This window comes from Mirounga angustirostris, unplaced genomic scaffold (assembly GCF_029215605.1).
Source record: "Mirounga angustirostris isolate CCGP_5_RB_7025 unplaced genomic scaffold, mMirAng1.0.hap1 SCAF_6, whole genome shotgun sequence".
Taxonomy (NCBI): Eukaryota; Metazoa; Chordata; class Mammalia; order Carnivora; family Phocidae; genus Mirounga; species Mirounga angustirostris.
The window spans coordinates 36944234-36958180 of record NW_026991714.1 but is presented as its reverse complement, the minus strand read 5'-3'; the positions used below and the strand labels follow the sequence as shown (position 1 = coordinate 36958180).

General features: G+C 44.9%; 1 protein-coding gene across 1 annotated transcript; it reads left to right on the top strand.

Annotated features, from left to right (window-relative positions):
- The first annotated feature begins 6557 nt into the window (after positions 1-6557).
- Positions 6558-10193, top strand: SLC30A1 (solute carrier family 30 member 1). The gene is made up of 2 exons (XM_045877169.3): positions 6558-7312; positions 8964-10193. Exons 1-2 carry the CDS (start codon positions 6697-6699, stop codon positions 9863-9865), a joined length of 1518 nt encoding a protein of 505 aa, XP_045733125.1. The 5' UTR covers positions 6558-6696; the 3' UTR covers positions 9866-10193.
- The last annotated feature ends 3754 nt before the right edge of the window (positions 10194-13947 follow it).

Here is a 13947-nt window from a genome sequence, read left to right as displayed (position 1 = left end):
GATAACATCACAGCAAAAGTCTGCTTGAAGTAAAGAAGAAGGTGAGCTAATTAATAAGAAAATGTCATGGTGTTTCCAACACTGTCCAGAAGGAAGAGGTGCTCGGATTCTCATGTTCAAATGCAGATAGGGAACCATGGGTTAATGTTCGGGTCCTGTTGACTGAATGCACGAATTACTAAGCTTGAGAAAGGGGCTTTATTAACATACATTCATTCAACAAACATTGACTGAGCCAGGCTGGCTAGGGATATAATAGTGAGCAAAAGCACACAGTACCCTTGCCCACAGGGAGTTCACAATCTAACCAAATAGTGACATGGATAAATATTGTGTCATTGTTCTGTGCCACAAAAGATCAGTCCAAGGAGCCAAGAGCACTTGCACTAGAGAGACTTGACCTGGTCAGAGGTGTTAGAGAAGACCTCTCTGAGGAAATGGCCCTTGAGCTGAGAGCTGAAGGGTAAGCAAGAGCTGAAGTGGGGGAAAGGGGACGGAAGAGGGTCCCAGGCAGAGGGAACAGTGTGTGCACAGGCCTTTTCACAGGAGGGAGTATGGTGGTGGGCCAGTCCTGTTAGGTGGTGGCTTGAGGTTGGGAAGGGCAGCCACGGCCAGACCATACCCAGCCCCATGCACTTGGGTTGGGTTTTTCCCAGAACACTGGGAGGCCTCGGAAGGATTGCGCTGTGGTGGTGGTGGTGGTGGTGGAGGATGTGTACTTTGCAATGACCAGACCTGGGTTTTGAAAAGGTGACTCTGGCAGCAAAGGAGAGTATAACTCAGGGGCAGGAGGGGAGAGTGTGTGCAGAGACAGGCAGGAGACTTTTATAGCCTTGGAGAGAGAGTAGAAATGCTCTCCTCCACAGAAGGCCCACCTGCTGGTCTAGTTCTCTCCTCCCTGGGCAGCCTTGCTTCTGAATGGCCCTGTCCACCAACGGGGAAGCAGGCTGGGTGCAATGGGCTTTCCCTTCTAGACAGAGAAAGTGAACAGACCAGGGATCCAGTCAGCAAATTAGTCCATGTTGAATCCATGGGAATCTGTCCCCCCAGCAGGTGAAATGATAAAAACACAGTTTCTGAGTCTGCAGGTTGAAAATGCAGCCCTGGGTCCATGGGGACCCCAAATATAGGTAGCCTGAGTGGGCCCAGCTGAGAGTGTCAGACAGAGAGCAGCACCCCCCTTACTTCCTAACTCCAGCAAGAGGCCATCTCTTTCATCCACTCGCTGAAAAGATGTAGAAAGTAAGGCCCAGGGAGGTTTAATAACTTCTCCGAAGTCACATAGTAATTTTTTTTTTTTTAAGATTTTATTTATTTATTTGAGAGAGAGAGTGAACAAGGGAAGGGGCAAAGGGAGAGGCAGAGAATCTCTAGCAGACTCCACGCTGAGCATGGAGCCTGACTCAGGGCTCAATCAGGACCCTGAATCAAGACCTTGAGATCATGACCTGAGCTGAACCAAGTCAGACACTTAACCAACTGAGCTACCCAGGTGCCCCCAAAGTCACGTAGTAATTTAAAAGACCAGTTCCCTGGCCTTTCTAAAACTCATTAGGGGTGCAATATTTTCAAGATGCTCTACTGGTCAGCATCCTCTTTACAGGCAAGTAGTGGAGAGAGTCATAGAAACATGCTTTTAAATTAAAAAAAAAAAAAATTGAACTTCTGTTCTTTGTACTTTAATTACAATCTCCAGCCCCTAGAGTAGAAGGGCTAAAGAGAGAATGGGCATTCCATCTAATCCTTAAAACTGACTACCTGAGCCTTCAACAGTTGCTGGTCTAATGTGACACTGCACGCAAGAAATTCACAAATGTCTTTAACGAGCCTTTCTGTATAGGTGTCACTGCTTTTGCTTCTAGATTTAATTTCCAGGCATGACTGGAGTACTTTGATCCAGTTTTCAGGTTCCAGGAAAAATGAGCTTTCCTTTGATACTCACTCTCACCTGCCATTCCTTAGCTTAACCAAGTACAAAAAGCTCAGCGATTGTCCCGGGCCTCTCAATGTACATTCTACTTTACACTGTTCCTGTTTCCCCTTTGCTTCCTCATAAGGTTTCCTGCTCTGACCCTTTCTTTCATATGGTTTCCCTTACACCCCTGAACCCTTTTGTGATGTCTCTAGGCTTTATTACTGCATTGTTACTTGTTTATTCTTTTTTCTACTGCCTGTTCCCTCAGGGAGCAGCTAGAAATTCAAACCTTGGCCCTCATGTTGTTGCTAGAGATTTTACTGTATATTTGTAATAATTATTCAAGTATGTTCCAAAACAAACAAACAAAAAACCCAAGCAGGTCCATTTCCCGCATCATTTTTGCTTGAAGATTGAACATTAGAAGTGATATACTGTCAACCAAAGTCAGATGCAATCTGGTTTTCACATGGTTTTCTTCTTCCCATGGTGCAGTCATGAGTTTTGATAACCGAGATTCTGAGGTGTGTCCATGTGTAGCAGGTTTTTTGTGAGGGTCCTCAGAAACCTACATTGGGAGGGATCGTCTTCAGGCTAGCTTCCTGTGCTGGGCAGCTCCAGGTGGGAGGAGCTTGGCATTGAGAGCAGGGAGGAGTCTTTAGGGGCCTTTGAGATTGCAGTTTGTGTTACACATTTGATTTTTCATTCAAATTGGCAGTCTCTTTCCAAAAGGAGCATTATTCTCTCATCTTTAAAGTATGCTGAACAACAACAAAAAAAAGTATGCTGAGTTTAGTCAGTTTGGATACTAAGCAAATTATCGGAGAGTTCTCAAAATTTAGGAAGAAAAACCCAAGCCATTTTACTCAACCAGGGACCACAACCTCCAGGGTTGTTGGTGAGTAATGGTATAGTCTCCCTCCATGTTAACCCACTGCTGGCTGTGTTAACACCAGAAAAGGCCTACCAGCTGACAAAGGACAAAGGACAAAGGACAAATGGGAGTCAAGCTACCAAAGTATTTTGACTACACAGTGCTAGGGGGTGAGGGGGAAGAAAAGTTTATTCAACTGAAAGGTTTTGCTGGTATTACTCTTTGTGGAGGGCAGGATTATAACTCCTTACAACCTGGAAAATGTAGCTCCCCCCCCCCCTTTACATGTGAGAATAAAGCACATTATAAAATGGCTTACACAAGAGAAAGAAAAGTCTGTACAAAATGGGTACTATTGGGTTGAATTGAACCTAAGAGCCTGTTTGTTGGTTGGTTGGTTTTTTAGAGAGAAAGAGAGAGCACAAGTGCCTGGCAGTGCAAGAGGTGGGGAGGGGAGGAGCAGAGGGCGAGAGAGAATCCTAAGTAGGCTCCACAGGGGCTGGGCCTGAGCAGGGCTTGATCTCCTGACCCTGAGATCATGACCTGAGCCGAAATCCAGCATGGGACGTTTAACTGACTGAGCCATCCCAGGTGCACCCAAGCCTGTTTTTATACGGGTCTAAATATCTTCCCATTCAGTCTGCTTCGTTATTGAAGGGATTGCTGTCCTATTTGTTGAGCACCGCTGTCTTCTACATCTCCTTATTGGTTCCTCTTTGGGCATAAATTCTCACATTTGGAGAAATCCATTGTTTAAATAAAGGGCCACAGCAGCTCCCAATAGGCGGCAGAATGGCCTTCCAACTGCCTCTTGGCCATTTCCATAGGATATCTTGACCCATAAGTGGCTCCCCAAGTTCTAGATAGGAGCGGCTGGTTGGAAGGAAGTTTGAAGCTGTGTTTGCACAGTATGATCAGTTAAATGTCAATCGTCCATACAAAGGAGGGGAGATTGTGAACTCCCAAGACCCATCTCCCCACTCCTTTGCACTGTCACCATCCAGATTTCATTTCAGATTTAGCACATTAAAAACGGGCTATTTCCCCTTAAAATCAGCTCCTCCCTCCACCCTCTCCCCCAGCTTCCTCACTTGTTTAAAGCCATATTTTCCTTAGCAGGTTAAAACATTTGAAATATCTTTGTTAAATTCTCCTCCTTAGTTCTCACCCTCCCAATTCATCATTAAATCCTGTCAATCCTCCTTTTCTACTGTCTTGGAAACTTTTCTCGTTTCTTTTCTATGACTGCCGAACAGAAATAGAAGATGAGGATCCAGCTCTGTAGTTTGGATAGTGAAATGAGAAACACACCACATACAAATGGGTAAAAAAATAAAAAAACAGAAATAGAAATATTTTTTTAAATGCAAAATAACATGGCTGCAAACTAGCCTTATATATAGATCCCGAGGCACTGGCTAGCACTGCTTTTGTCTTGTAGCAATCCAGAACGTGGGGGTTCTTCCTCCCATTCTGGAGCTGTGGTGAGGCCTTTGGGGTCCAGCTTAGGTTACTCTGATTCCAGCCATCCCTCCACTTTAGGAACAGGAAATCTTCACTTCCAGAGGAAAGAATCTCCACTCAGAGCACAGTGTATATGTATGCACTCTAAACTCGTGTTGGCACAATTTATTGAGTATTTCATCGCAACGTAAACATTTTATGTTTATATTTTACCTCCACCTGGCCGGAAGCTCATTCTTCTGTATTCTTAACTGCCCCTCCCCTTCCCCACAGCAACCAACACAGGGTTGAGCTCATTGTAGCCTATAAATAAAATGTTTGTTAAATCACAGAGCCTTAGAATTTTAGACTCAGAAAGAATCTTAAGAGTTCCTCTTGCCCAATCCTTTACTTTATGGATGAAGAAACAGGTCTAGAGAGATTAGTTGACTTTCCCAAAGTCACACAGCTGGCTAGTGACAAAGCAAGGACCAGAAGCCGGGTTGCTCCTGCTTGACGTCTGTACCCTAAATTGTCCTTAGATAATCAGTGACAGAAATATCTGATGTTACACAAGGTCTCCTAGGGATGGTGCTGAGAGGGGTGGTCTGCTTTACTGAAACATTTTTAAAGATTCAGTTCATGCCCCTTGCAGGACCGCTCGGAAGGTCTAACTCCTCAGCTCGGTGTGCAGCCCCACTCGCTTTATGAACGCGTCGGCTGCATCCCTGGTCTCTCGACAGGAGGGCGAACCCGGGAGCCCCGCACCCACCGGCTCCCCTTCTCGGCCCCCCCCCCCCCCCCCGGCTGCGGTCCGTCACACAGCGGTCGGGGTCTCTGGTCTCTTCTATTGACGCCGGCCGGTGGACGCCGCGAGAGGGAGGGTCTCAGGACCCTCGCCGGGTGGGGGGGGGGAGGGGGTCTTGGCTTTGCAGAGAAAAAAATTCAAGAGCAAGCCATTTAGGGAAAGGCACAAAGGTGTATCTAGAAGAAAGGGGCTACTTCATAGATAAAGTAGCGGTCTCTCCTCCCAGGTGAGGAAGAAGACCCCCCCTTTGCCTCTAACGGTTTTGTAAGTTGTTTTTTTTAATTGGCTGACGTATAGAAGGGGGCTTACTGCTTAACTGTATCATTTACACTGAGCGGTGAGTTTTTCTGTTGTCTTAGGGTTGTGGAATTACCCACAGGGAGCAATTTTAAGAATGTCCAGCCTCTATGACTTTTACTGCCAGAGGGAGTCGGGTCTTGTGGTCTTCCATGAGTGGGATCTTGTGACTCTTTTTATGACCTGCTGACTTTTAGGTTAAGGGTCAGCCTAAATACCAAAATGGCTTTACTTTGGTCAACTTGTCTCCCGAGCCTCCCTTCACCACGTGGACTCAGCTCGGAGGATCAAAGTCTGTTTGCTGCCCGGCCCCCGGAGGTGTGCGGGGCGCCGCGAGGACCCGCACGGCCTGAGCAGCGGCCCGGCCACGCCGGGGGAGCCCGCCTGCCCCTCCCCCTCCTGCTGCACGCGGCCCGCGCCCCTTACCCTCCCCCACGACGCCCGCCGCTGCACCCGGCCGCGGCCCCCGGCCCACGCCCGGCTCCTGGAGGGAAAGGCCCCGCCCCCATCTGTTGGAGCCTCGACACCGCCCCCTCCCGCCCCGCCGAGCCTTCACCCAATAGCGAGCGCGGGTGGGCGGAGTGCGGAGGCTGTCGTGAGGGGGTTCTGGCCAATGGGGAAGCGTGCCGGGCCTGGTGGGCGGGGCGTCGGGGCCTTGTCACGCTCGGGTCCGTGTGAAAACGGGGGTTCCGAGTGCAAAGCAAAGTTTTTTTGTAAACCGTCTGCAAAGGCGGGGGGGCGAAGAAGGCGCCGGAGACCGGGCCGAGTGCAGCTGCCGTGGCCGCCGCCTTTTTAGCTCTTCAGGCGTCGGCTTCCCGGTCCGAGCCACAGCGGAGGAGACGAGCGAGGGGAAGACCTGCGCGGAGAGCCCTGCAGATGCTGGGAGCCTTCGTAGCGCGGAGCTGCCCGTCGCCCGCCCCCGCCGCCTGCCTGCTCCTGCTCCGGCTCCGGCTCTTCGTCCCCGGGCTCCGGGAGCCCCAGCGCCCCGCCGCCGCCGCCTCGGCCGCCGCCGCCGCCGCCGCCTCGGCCGCCTCGGCCTCTGCCGCCCAGCTGTGGGTGTGGGGACTGCTGGGGCTGAGCCGGGCCTCCGCGCCGGCTCTGAGCACCGACGCCTGAGGAGCTGCGCGCTGCCGGCCCGCCGGGGACGCCCGCAGGCGCGGGGGCTCGGCGGCTTGACCCCGGGCTCGTCCCCGTCCGGCCGCGGAGGGCACTCAGAGGTTTCCCGAGCGGCCCGGTCGGGCGGCGAGAGCCCCGCGCCGCCCTCCCGCCTCCGCCGCCGGGTCGCCGGCCGCCGGCGCCTCGCCGCCACCGCCAGGGTAGCCGCGGGGCCGCGCTCGGCGGGCCCCCTGAGCCGCAGCCATGGGGTGCTGGGGTCGGAACCGGGGCCGGCTGGTGTGCATGCTGATGCTGACCTTCATGTTCATGGTGCTGGAGGTGGTGGTGAGCCGGGTGACCTCGTCGCTGGCGATGCTCTCCGACTCCTTTCACATGCTGTCGGACGTGCTGGCGCTGGTGGTGGCGCTGGTGGCTGAGCGCTTCGCCCGGCGGACCCACGCCACCCAGAAGAACACGTTCGGCTGGATCCGGGCCGAAGTGATGGGGGCTCTGGTGAACGCCATCTTCCTGACCGGCCTCTGCTTCGCCATCCTGCTGGAGGCCATCGAGCGCTTCATCGAGCCGCACGAGATGCAGCAGCCGCTCGTGGTCCTCGGGGTCGGCGTGGCCGGGCTGCTGGTCAACGTGATGGGGCTCTGCCTCTTCCACCATCACAGCGGCTTCGGCAACGACTCCGGCCACGGCCACTCGCACGGGGGTCACGGCCACGGTCTCCCCAAGGGGGTCCGCGGCAAGAGCAACCGCGCCGGGGACAGCGACGACAGCGCGACCCCGGGCGAGCAGAGGCCCGACCAGGAGGAGACCAACACCCTGGTGTCCAATAGCAGCAACTCCAACGGGCTGAAGCTGGACCGGCCAGGTGAGGAGAGAGTGGCCACCGCAGGTGGTTGGGTCAGGGGAAGCCCGGACCCTAGCCTGGCCCTGAGCGGGATGGCCCGCACGCCCCCTGGTGCCCGCGCCGCCGCCGCCTCTCGCCCTCCAGGTCCCGCACCCGCGGGGCACACGAGGAAATAGGACCCCTTTCGGCCGGGTGCTAGCACCCGGGGCGCGCGGCTGGAGGTGGCGGTGGGGACTGTGGTTTGGAGAGTGGGCAGAGGGTCGGGAGGGGGCCGTCAGCCCGCTGCAGTCCACAGCCGCCCTGGGCCGCCCTTACGAGTGGTTCTTTCAAGAGACTGTCTGATTTCGGTTTTCACAGAATCGTAAGTGCCTCCTAAGTAAATTTCTTGGCCGCCACCCCTTGGGAAACGGAGAGAATCCCCAATTCATCCTTAGTTGTTGGCCATTTGAAACCTTGCCCTGCCCAAGTAGTTCTTGCGCCCTTTAAACAAGTTTCTCAATATTACATTCAGAGCCGTCTAGCCATTGACTCTCCTGAGCTCAAAACCCTGGTTAGAGGTTTCTTTTTATTCCAGTTAATTATCTAAAGTCTGAGCCTGATCTTGCAAATCCTAGATTTAGGACCAGTTTGGTAGTGTTTAACATTTCACTTAGGACTTTCCAAAATCATACTAAAATAAAAGTGATGGTAACTTACTCATCTTCTTTTTTACTGGATGCTTTTCATTCTAAATATAATTGCTCTTGAAGGCAATTTGGAAAATGTTGAAAGAAAAGAGCCGGGAAAAGGAATCAACCAAAGCCCAACTACCCAGGCTCTAATGATGTTAACAATTTGGTGTATTTCCTTCCAATTTTTTTTCATTTACATTTATTTGCTTAGTGGTATGATACTACATAGACAACTTGTTCTTTTTTGAAGATGCAGGATATCATGTTAATGAAATTGAACTTGTACACTGAAAAGGTTTAATAAACAATTGAATTTCCCCTCACTCCCACTCTGCAAGGTGTTATTCCAAAGAAAATTAAGCTGTTCTGGTGTGTATACAGTAATTCCTTTAAAAGATGGGTACATTTGGTTTAAGAACTGGTAGAGTAGATGGAGACCATTTATTTCAACTTTTCCTGAAGTTTATGATTGTTGATGGGTTTATATTTGATCTGTCAGTTTCTAAACCCTCTCCAGCAAGAGATTCTGTGGTTTCTATTCATGATAAAAGTTTGAGTGAGCCACACCACCTTCAGGACAAAGAGTGACTGGAGCTGTGGGTCAAATCAGGCATTTGTAGTAGACTTTTCCATAGTTGCATTTAGTTTGTGGGAGATAGCATTCAATTTTATGTTTTCTTTTTGTATATGCCAAAAAGCATAGTGGAATGTTCACAGCACCCCCACCCCCTCACAGAAAAGATGAACTTTTTTTTGGAGGTGGGGAGGTAGGAGGGTGGTTAGAATAGGGAGGCAATAATCTTCCTAATGACTTGATTTAGCCCTGGCCGTTATGCCCTGGCTTGTTCCCAATATGTTAGTTTATACTAAACTGCCCTGGGCACATTTTTAAATTACGTTTCATGAAAAATGTTCACCTCTTTCACTAAAATGGAATTAGATGAAGATGTTTGTATGAACACTTTAATGTATTTGATACAGCATTTTTTCTTTCTTTGTAGATCCAGAAAAGTCCAGAAATGATGCGGTGGAAGTACAAGTGAATGGGAATCTTATCAGAGAACCTGACCATGTGGAATTGGAAGATGATGATAAGGCTGGACAACTTAACATGCGTGGAGTTTTTCTGCATGTCTTTGGAGATGCTTTGGGTTCAGTGATTGTAGTAGTAAATGCCTTGGTCTTTTACTTTTCTTGGAAGGGTTGTCCTGAAGGGGAGTTTTGTGTGAATCCATGTACCCCTGACCCCTGCAAAGCATTTGTAGAAATAGTTAATAGTACTCATGCAACAGTTTATGAGGCCGGTCCTTGCTGGGTGCTATATTTAGATCCAACTCTTTGCATTGTAATGGTTTGTATACTTCTTTACACAACTTACCCATTACTTAAGGAATCTGCTCTTATTCTTCTACAAACTGTTCCTAAACAAATTGATATCAAAAATTTGATAAAAGAACTTCGAGATGTTGAAGGAGTTGAGGAAGTTCATGAATTACATGTTTGGCAACTTGCTGGAAGCAGAATCATTGCCACTGCTCACATAAAATGTGAAGACCCGACATCATACATGCAGGTGGCCAAAATCATTAAAGACGTTTTTCATAATCACGGAATTCACGCTACTACCATTCAGCCTGAATTTGCTAGTGTAGGCTCTAAATCAAGTGTAGTCCCATGTGAACTTGCCTGCAGAACTCAGTGTGCTTTGAAGCAATGTTGTGGGACACGGCCACAAGCCCCTTCTGGAAAGGATGCAGAAAAGGCCCCAACAGTTAGCATTTCTTGTCTAGAACTTAGTGACAATCTAGAGAAGAAGCCCAGGAGGACTAAAGTTGAAAGCATCCCTGCTGTTGTGATAGAGATTAAAAAAATGCCAAACAAACAACCTGAATCATCTTTGTGAGTCTTGAGAAAGATGTGATATTTGACTTTTGCTTTAAACTGCAAGAGGAAAAAGACTCCATTGAAATTCTAAGTTTGCCAAGTAGTGTAATTGAAGTCCTTGTCTGGTCACACAGTTTAATTCTATTTTTGTAAGAACATAATGGGACTGCTTAACAGAGTTCTATATTACAACTTTGTGATTATTAGTGCAGAGTACAGCTATGCTGTAACAATTTTGGAAAGCCAGTTTTAACACTATGTTACATTTTTGTTTAAAGTAAGTATAAACCTTATATAACATAATGACATTTGATTTCCAGTTTTTCCATGGTAAAAAATTAATTAGGGGGATAAATAAATTACAATTGTTACTGGAATTTCTCTGCTTTTCTTTCCCCCCAGTGTTACACTTTGTTTTTTAGAATTATAATCACTAAACTTGAAAAATCATCAACAGGTTTGCTTCCTTTGACGTTTTAGGTAATATTTACTTGCCCTCTGAAATCATTACATGGCATGTTTTTCAGAATGACTCATGGATATTATTAGGAGAAGTTCCTGTTTTTTCTTTACATGGGGTATTTGTAATACTAAAGATCAGTTACTATCCTGGATTCTATATTGCTGAGTATTATTCTAAATAAACAGTTGAGATAATTAACAAGTTGAACTACAGTTTACATATAATAGGGCATACAGAGAGTAATAGCAGGGGAGAAGGTTTACCAAATTAAATATTTAGATTGTTGTAAGTTAATATTCAGACCACATTTTTAAATTATTGGGAGAATTTTAACTCATGTTTTCTTTTACCAAAGTTAGTCTAAAATGTGGACATATTCACCAGCATTACTTTCTCTGAAAGATTGGCATTAGGAACATTGAGCTGAAAGTTTACTTATGAAATATATACGGTAAATATTTTTAAGGACATTAAAGCTAATCTGATAGTTACATGTTAAATGCAAGCTTATTCGTGTAATCTTTCAAATTGTAGATACTTAAGCAAAAATTAGAGTCATTTCATGGTGACCAATTGTGAATGGATTCAAATGGAGATTTTTTCGAGTACAACCAGCAGTTCTTGTGCTTTGCCCAGAGCCATTGACTTAGGAGAAAAAGGAAATCTAATGGTTAATGCAGTTTGGATATTAAATTCTTAAAAAACAAAGTTAAGGCAAAATTAGTAATTAAGATTCTGTAGGTTATCCTGTCTTGACATTGCTCAGATCTTGCAATAGTGGCTTATTTTGTAAGATGCCACAGTATCTACACAGGAAATTGTTCTTGGCTATTTCATTGTTGCTATGGGTTTCGAATCCATACACAAATATTATTTAAGGATATTTAAGTTATATTTTTCTTGACAGAGAGGGGTTATGCTTTGTGAAGAAACTAGATTTTTGTCCTCATAAGGATGAATATTAATATCAGTTATCATGTATAGCTCTATTTTTCTAGAAATAAGGTATCCTGACTACTTCAGTAACTTTTATAGCTGACTACTTTTGGGATGGCTCTCTTTTGGGATTTGAAATAATTCATTGTTTAATGGGTCTTAAGATGAAAGTGTTGGCATTGGACAGTTAACTTTTTAAAGGGATCTTTTGTGGTAGATGGTGTGTTTTTTTTCTAGTATAAGCCTATTGCTGGCAATGGGCCTATTTAAGAACAGCCGATTTTTCCAATGAGAATGAGGTAATTTTAGGAACACAGTTTGTAAGTTCACATTTGCTATAATGGGCCAAAACCATAACCCACCAATTTGCAATACATCTTGATCTTTTAATACTCTTATCTGATAATTGTGTAATTCAATTCCTAAACTGGAAGTTACTTTGAATTTTGCAAAAAAAATTTTTTAAACATGAAATTCGGGAATCTCATCATATGGGTAAAGGAGAGAGCTTCAAACTGTACTATATCACGTACATTCCTGATTCAACACTTAAAACTACAAACCATTTTATTAAGATCTTAAAACAATTTATGTTACAGAAACATTTTGGTAATGACACATATAATAGGATAACTGGTAAAATACATTCAGTGGGGTTTTCTTGACAAATGCTTTATTGGGTCTTTCTTAAAGGTTGTATAATGTATAAAACATGAGCTAAATGAGGATTTTTTTTTTTTAATGGTATATAAGCATGGGACAAGGGCTTTTTTTTTTTTCCAGAAGTGCTTTGAAGGTAACAGCCTTTAGATTTCAGTTATTTCACTTTTCATAATTTTTAAATCGCTTATATGTAACAAAGTGGTACCATAGAATTCTTTTTTCAAAGGACTTTGTCATAATAGCAAAATCTGTGGGCACTGACTCACCTTTTGAGTTTTAGCAGAGAATTATTTATTTCTTGACAATGCACTTTCTAACCCATTTTTAGCATTATCTTTTAAAAAATGCTTTTATATTTAAATATTGTGGGATTTAAGTGTCATTTCCAAAATAGCTTATTCCTTCCTGAAAGAAAATGAGGGAAATACCCTGAATTTTTAGGAGACTTAAACCCAATATTTAAATATGCTGTTTTTTAGCAATGCATCAATTTTAGGAGGTGCATCTCTCCTGCTGGCTCTTTTATATTTGAGCAAGATCAGTGTATTTAGAATATGTGTTTAGAAACTTGTCTGTTGTCTCAGTTTAGTGAAAAGGAGGTGCTGCATGTGCCTGAAATAAAACAACTCCAATTTTTCCAAGCCAAATGCCGCCTTAGTGAGGAGAGATTTCCTTCTCTGTTGCCACCTTTCAGCTTCTGTGATTGTTTAATAAGAGTTTTTTGAAGGGCATCTGCATTGTGAAAATACGGACTAGAACCTTAAAAAAAGTCAAAAAAGGGCAAAACCTTTGGTGTGTGAATTTTAGCATTTTAGAAAACAATGTTTGAATAACTAAGGTATGTAATTTGAATAGGAAAAGTTTCCATCAAGAGCACCTTGGAAAAATCTCAGTAGGTAGAAGACTATGTTAACATGTTTGTATCCTGTTAACATGCTCGGTTAATTTTGAATTTTTGGAAGTTTTGAGGGAAAAGGGCCTATGGAACCTAATGTGAAGTATTTAGTAGGCTAAGTGGTATTAAGTTGAAGATTCTTTTACTGTGTATAAGCAGATATCATTTGAATGATACAAATGTCATTTACCTGCTGTCTTAAGATGTTCACACATATACAAATAGGGAGAATAATTCTACAATATAGAAATATTTATTTTAATAAATATTCAGTTTCAGTTAAGGCATCAGTGTTAAAACTCTTGGGAAGGTGGAGGTTTTTTGGTTGCTTTTTAAATGGAAAACTGTCAAATGCAGCGTTTGGCCATCTGAAACGGGAATTGTAATAGCACTATTTTGATGTAGCTCTACAGATACCATGTGGCAATGCTATTTTGTTTTACTAACAAGCTCTGGAATATTTAGCAGTCATTTTCACTGGCACAAGAGCCTTTTGTATGTCGTTCAGTTTAAACTTTTAAACCAAAAATTTTGTGGTCCAGCGTCTTTGGCAAAAAGATGCTGAAGGGAATGTAACATACAATTATTATGTGGCTATATGTAAAAAGACACAAATTGCCGTGTTAGGTCCTGCCTTGAAACAGCACAATGAAGTGTATCAATGTATCCTGTGATTCTTTATGAAACTTCCCTGTTGCGTTGTTTTGGGTCCACCATAGCCTGTCTTTTGGGCCAGATGTGGCACAGTTAAATGCAACTATCATCTCATTAAATGCAGATGCAGATAAAACGTCCTTTAGTGCTGCAACATTTTACCTAACTTTTTGTATGTTTTATGACCGTGCGTTGTTTTCCAAAGCTGTTCCTACCTCACCATGAGGCTTTATGGATTGTTATGTATTATAAATGTTCTTTATGAGACAGACTACTGTGTTTCTTCTCATTTATTAAAAGTTAAGTAGAAAAATAAACTAATTTTAATATCTGCTTCATTGTTTTGTGCATGTGGCCTCCCCTCCTATACTAGGTTGGGTTATGTAGACTTCGGGTGTTTTAAAGGGAAATTGCAGCTTAAGTGTTGCTAGGTGTACGGGATGACCAGGTTATAGGATAGTATTGTGAAAGGAAAAAGATGGGCAAAAAT

Coding starts and splice junctions, on each gene's coding strand:
- SLC30A1 (XM_045877169.3), top strand. CDS start 6,697: ATGGGGTGCTGGGGTCGGAACCGGGGCCGGCTGGTGTGCATGCTGATG. Junction 7,313..8,963: donor GCTGAAGCTGGACCGGCCAG/GTGAGGAGAGAG, acceptor CTTTCTTTGTAG/ATCCAGAAAAGTCCAGAAAT.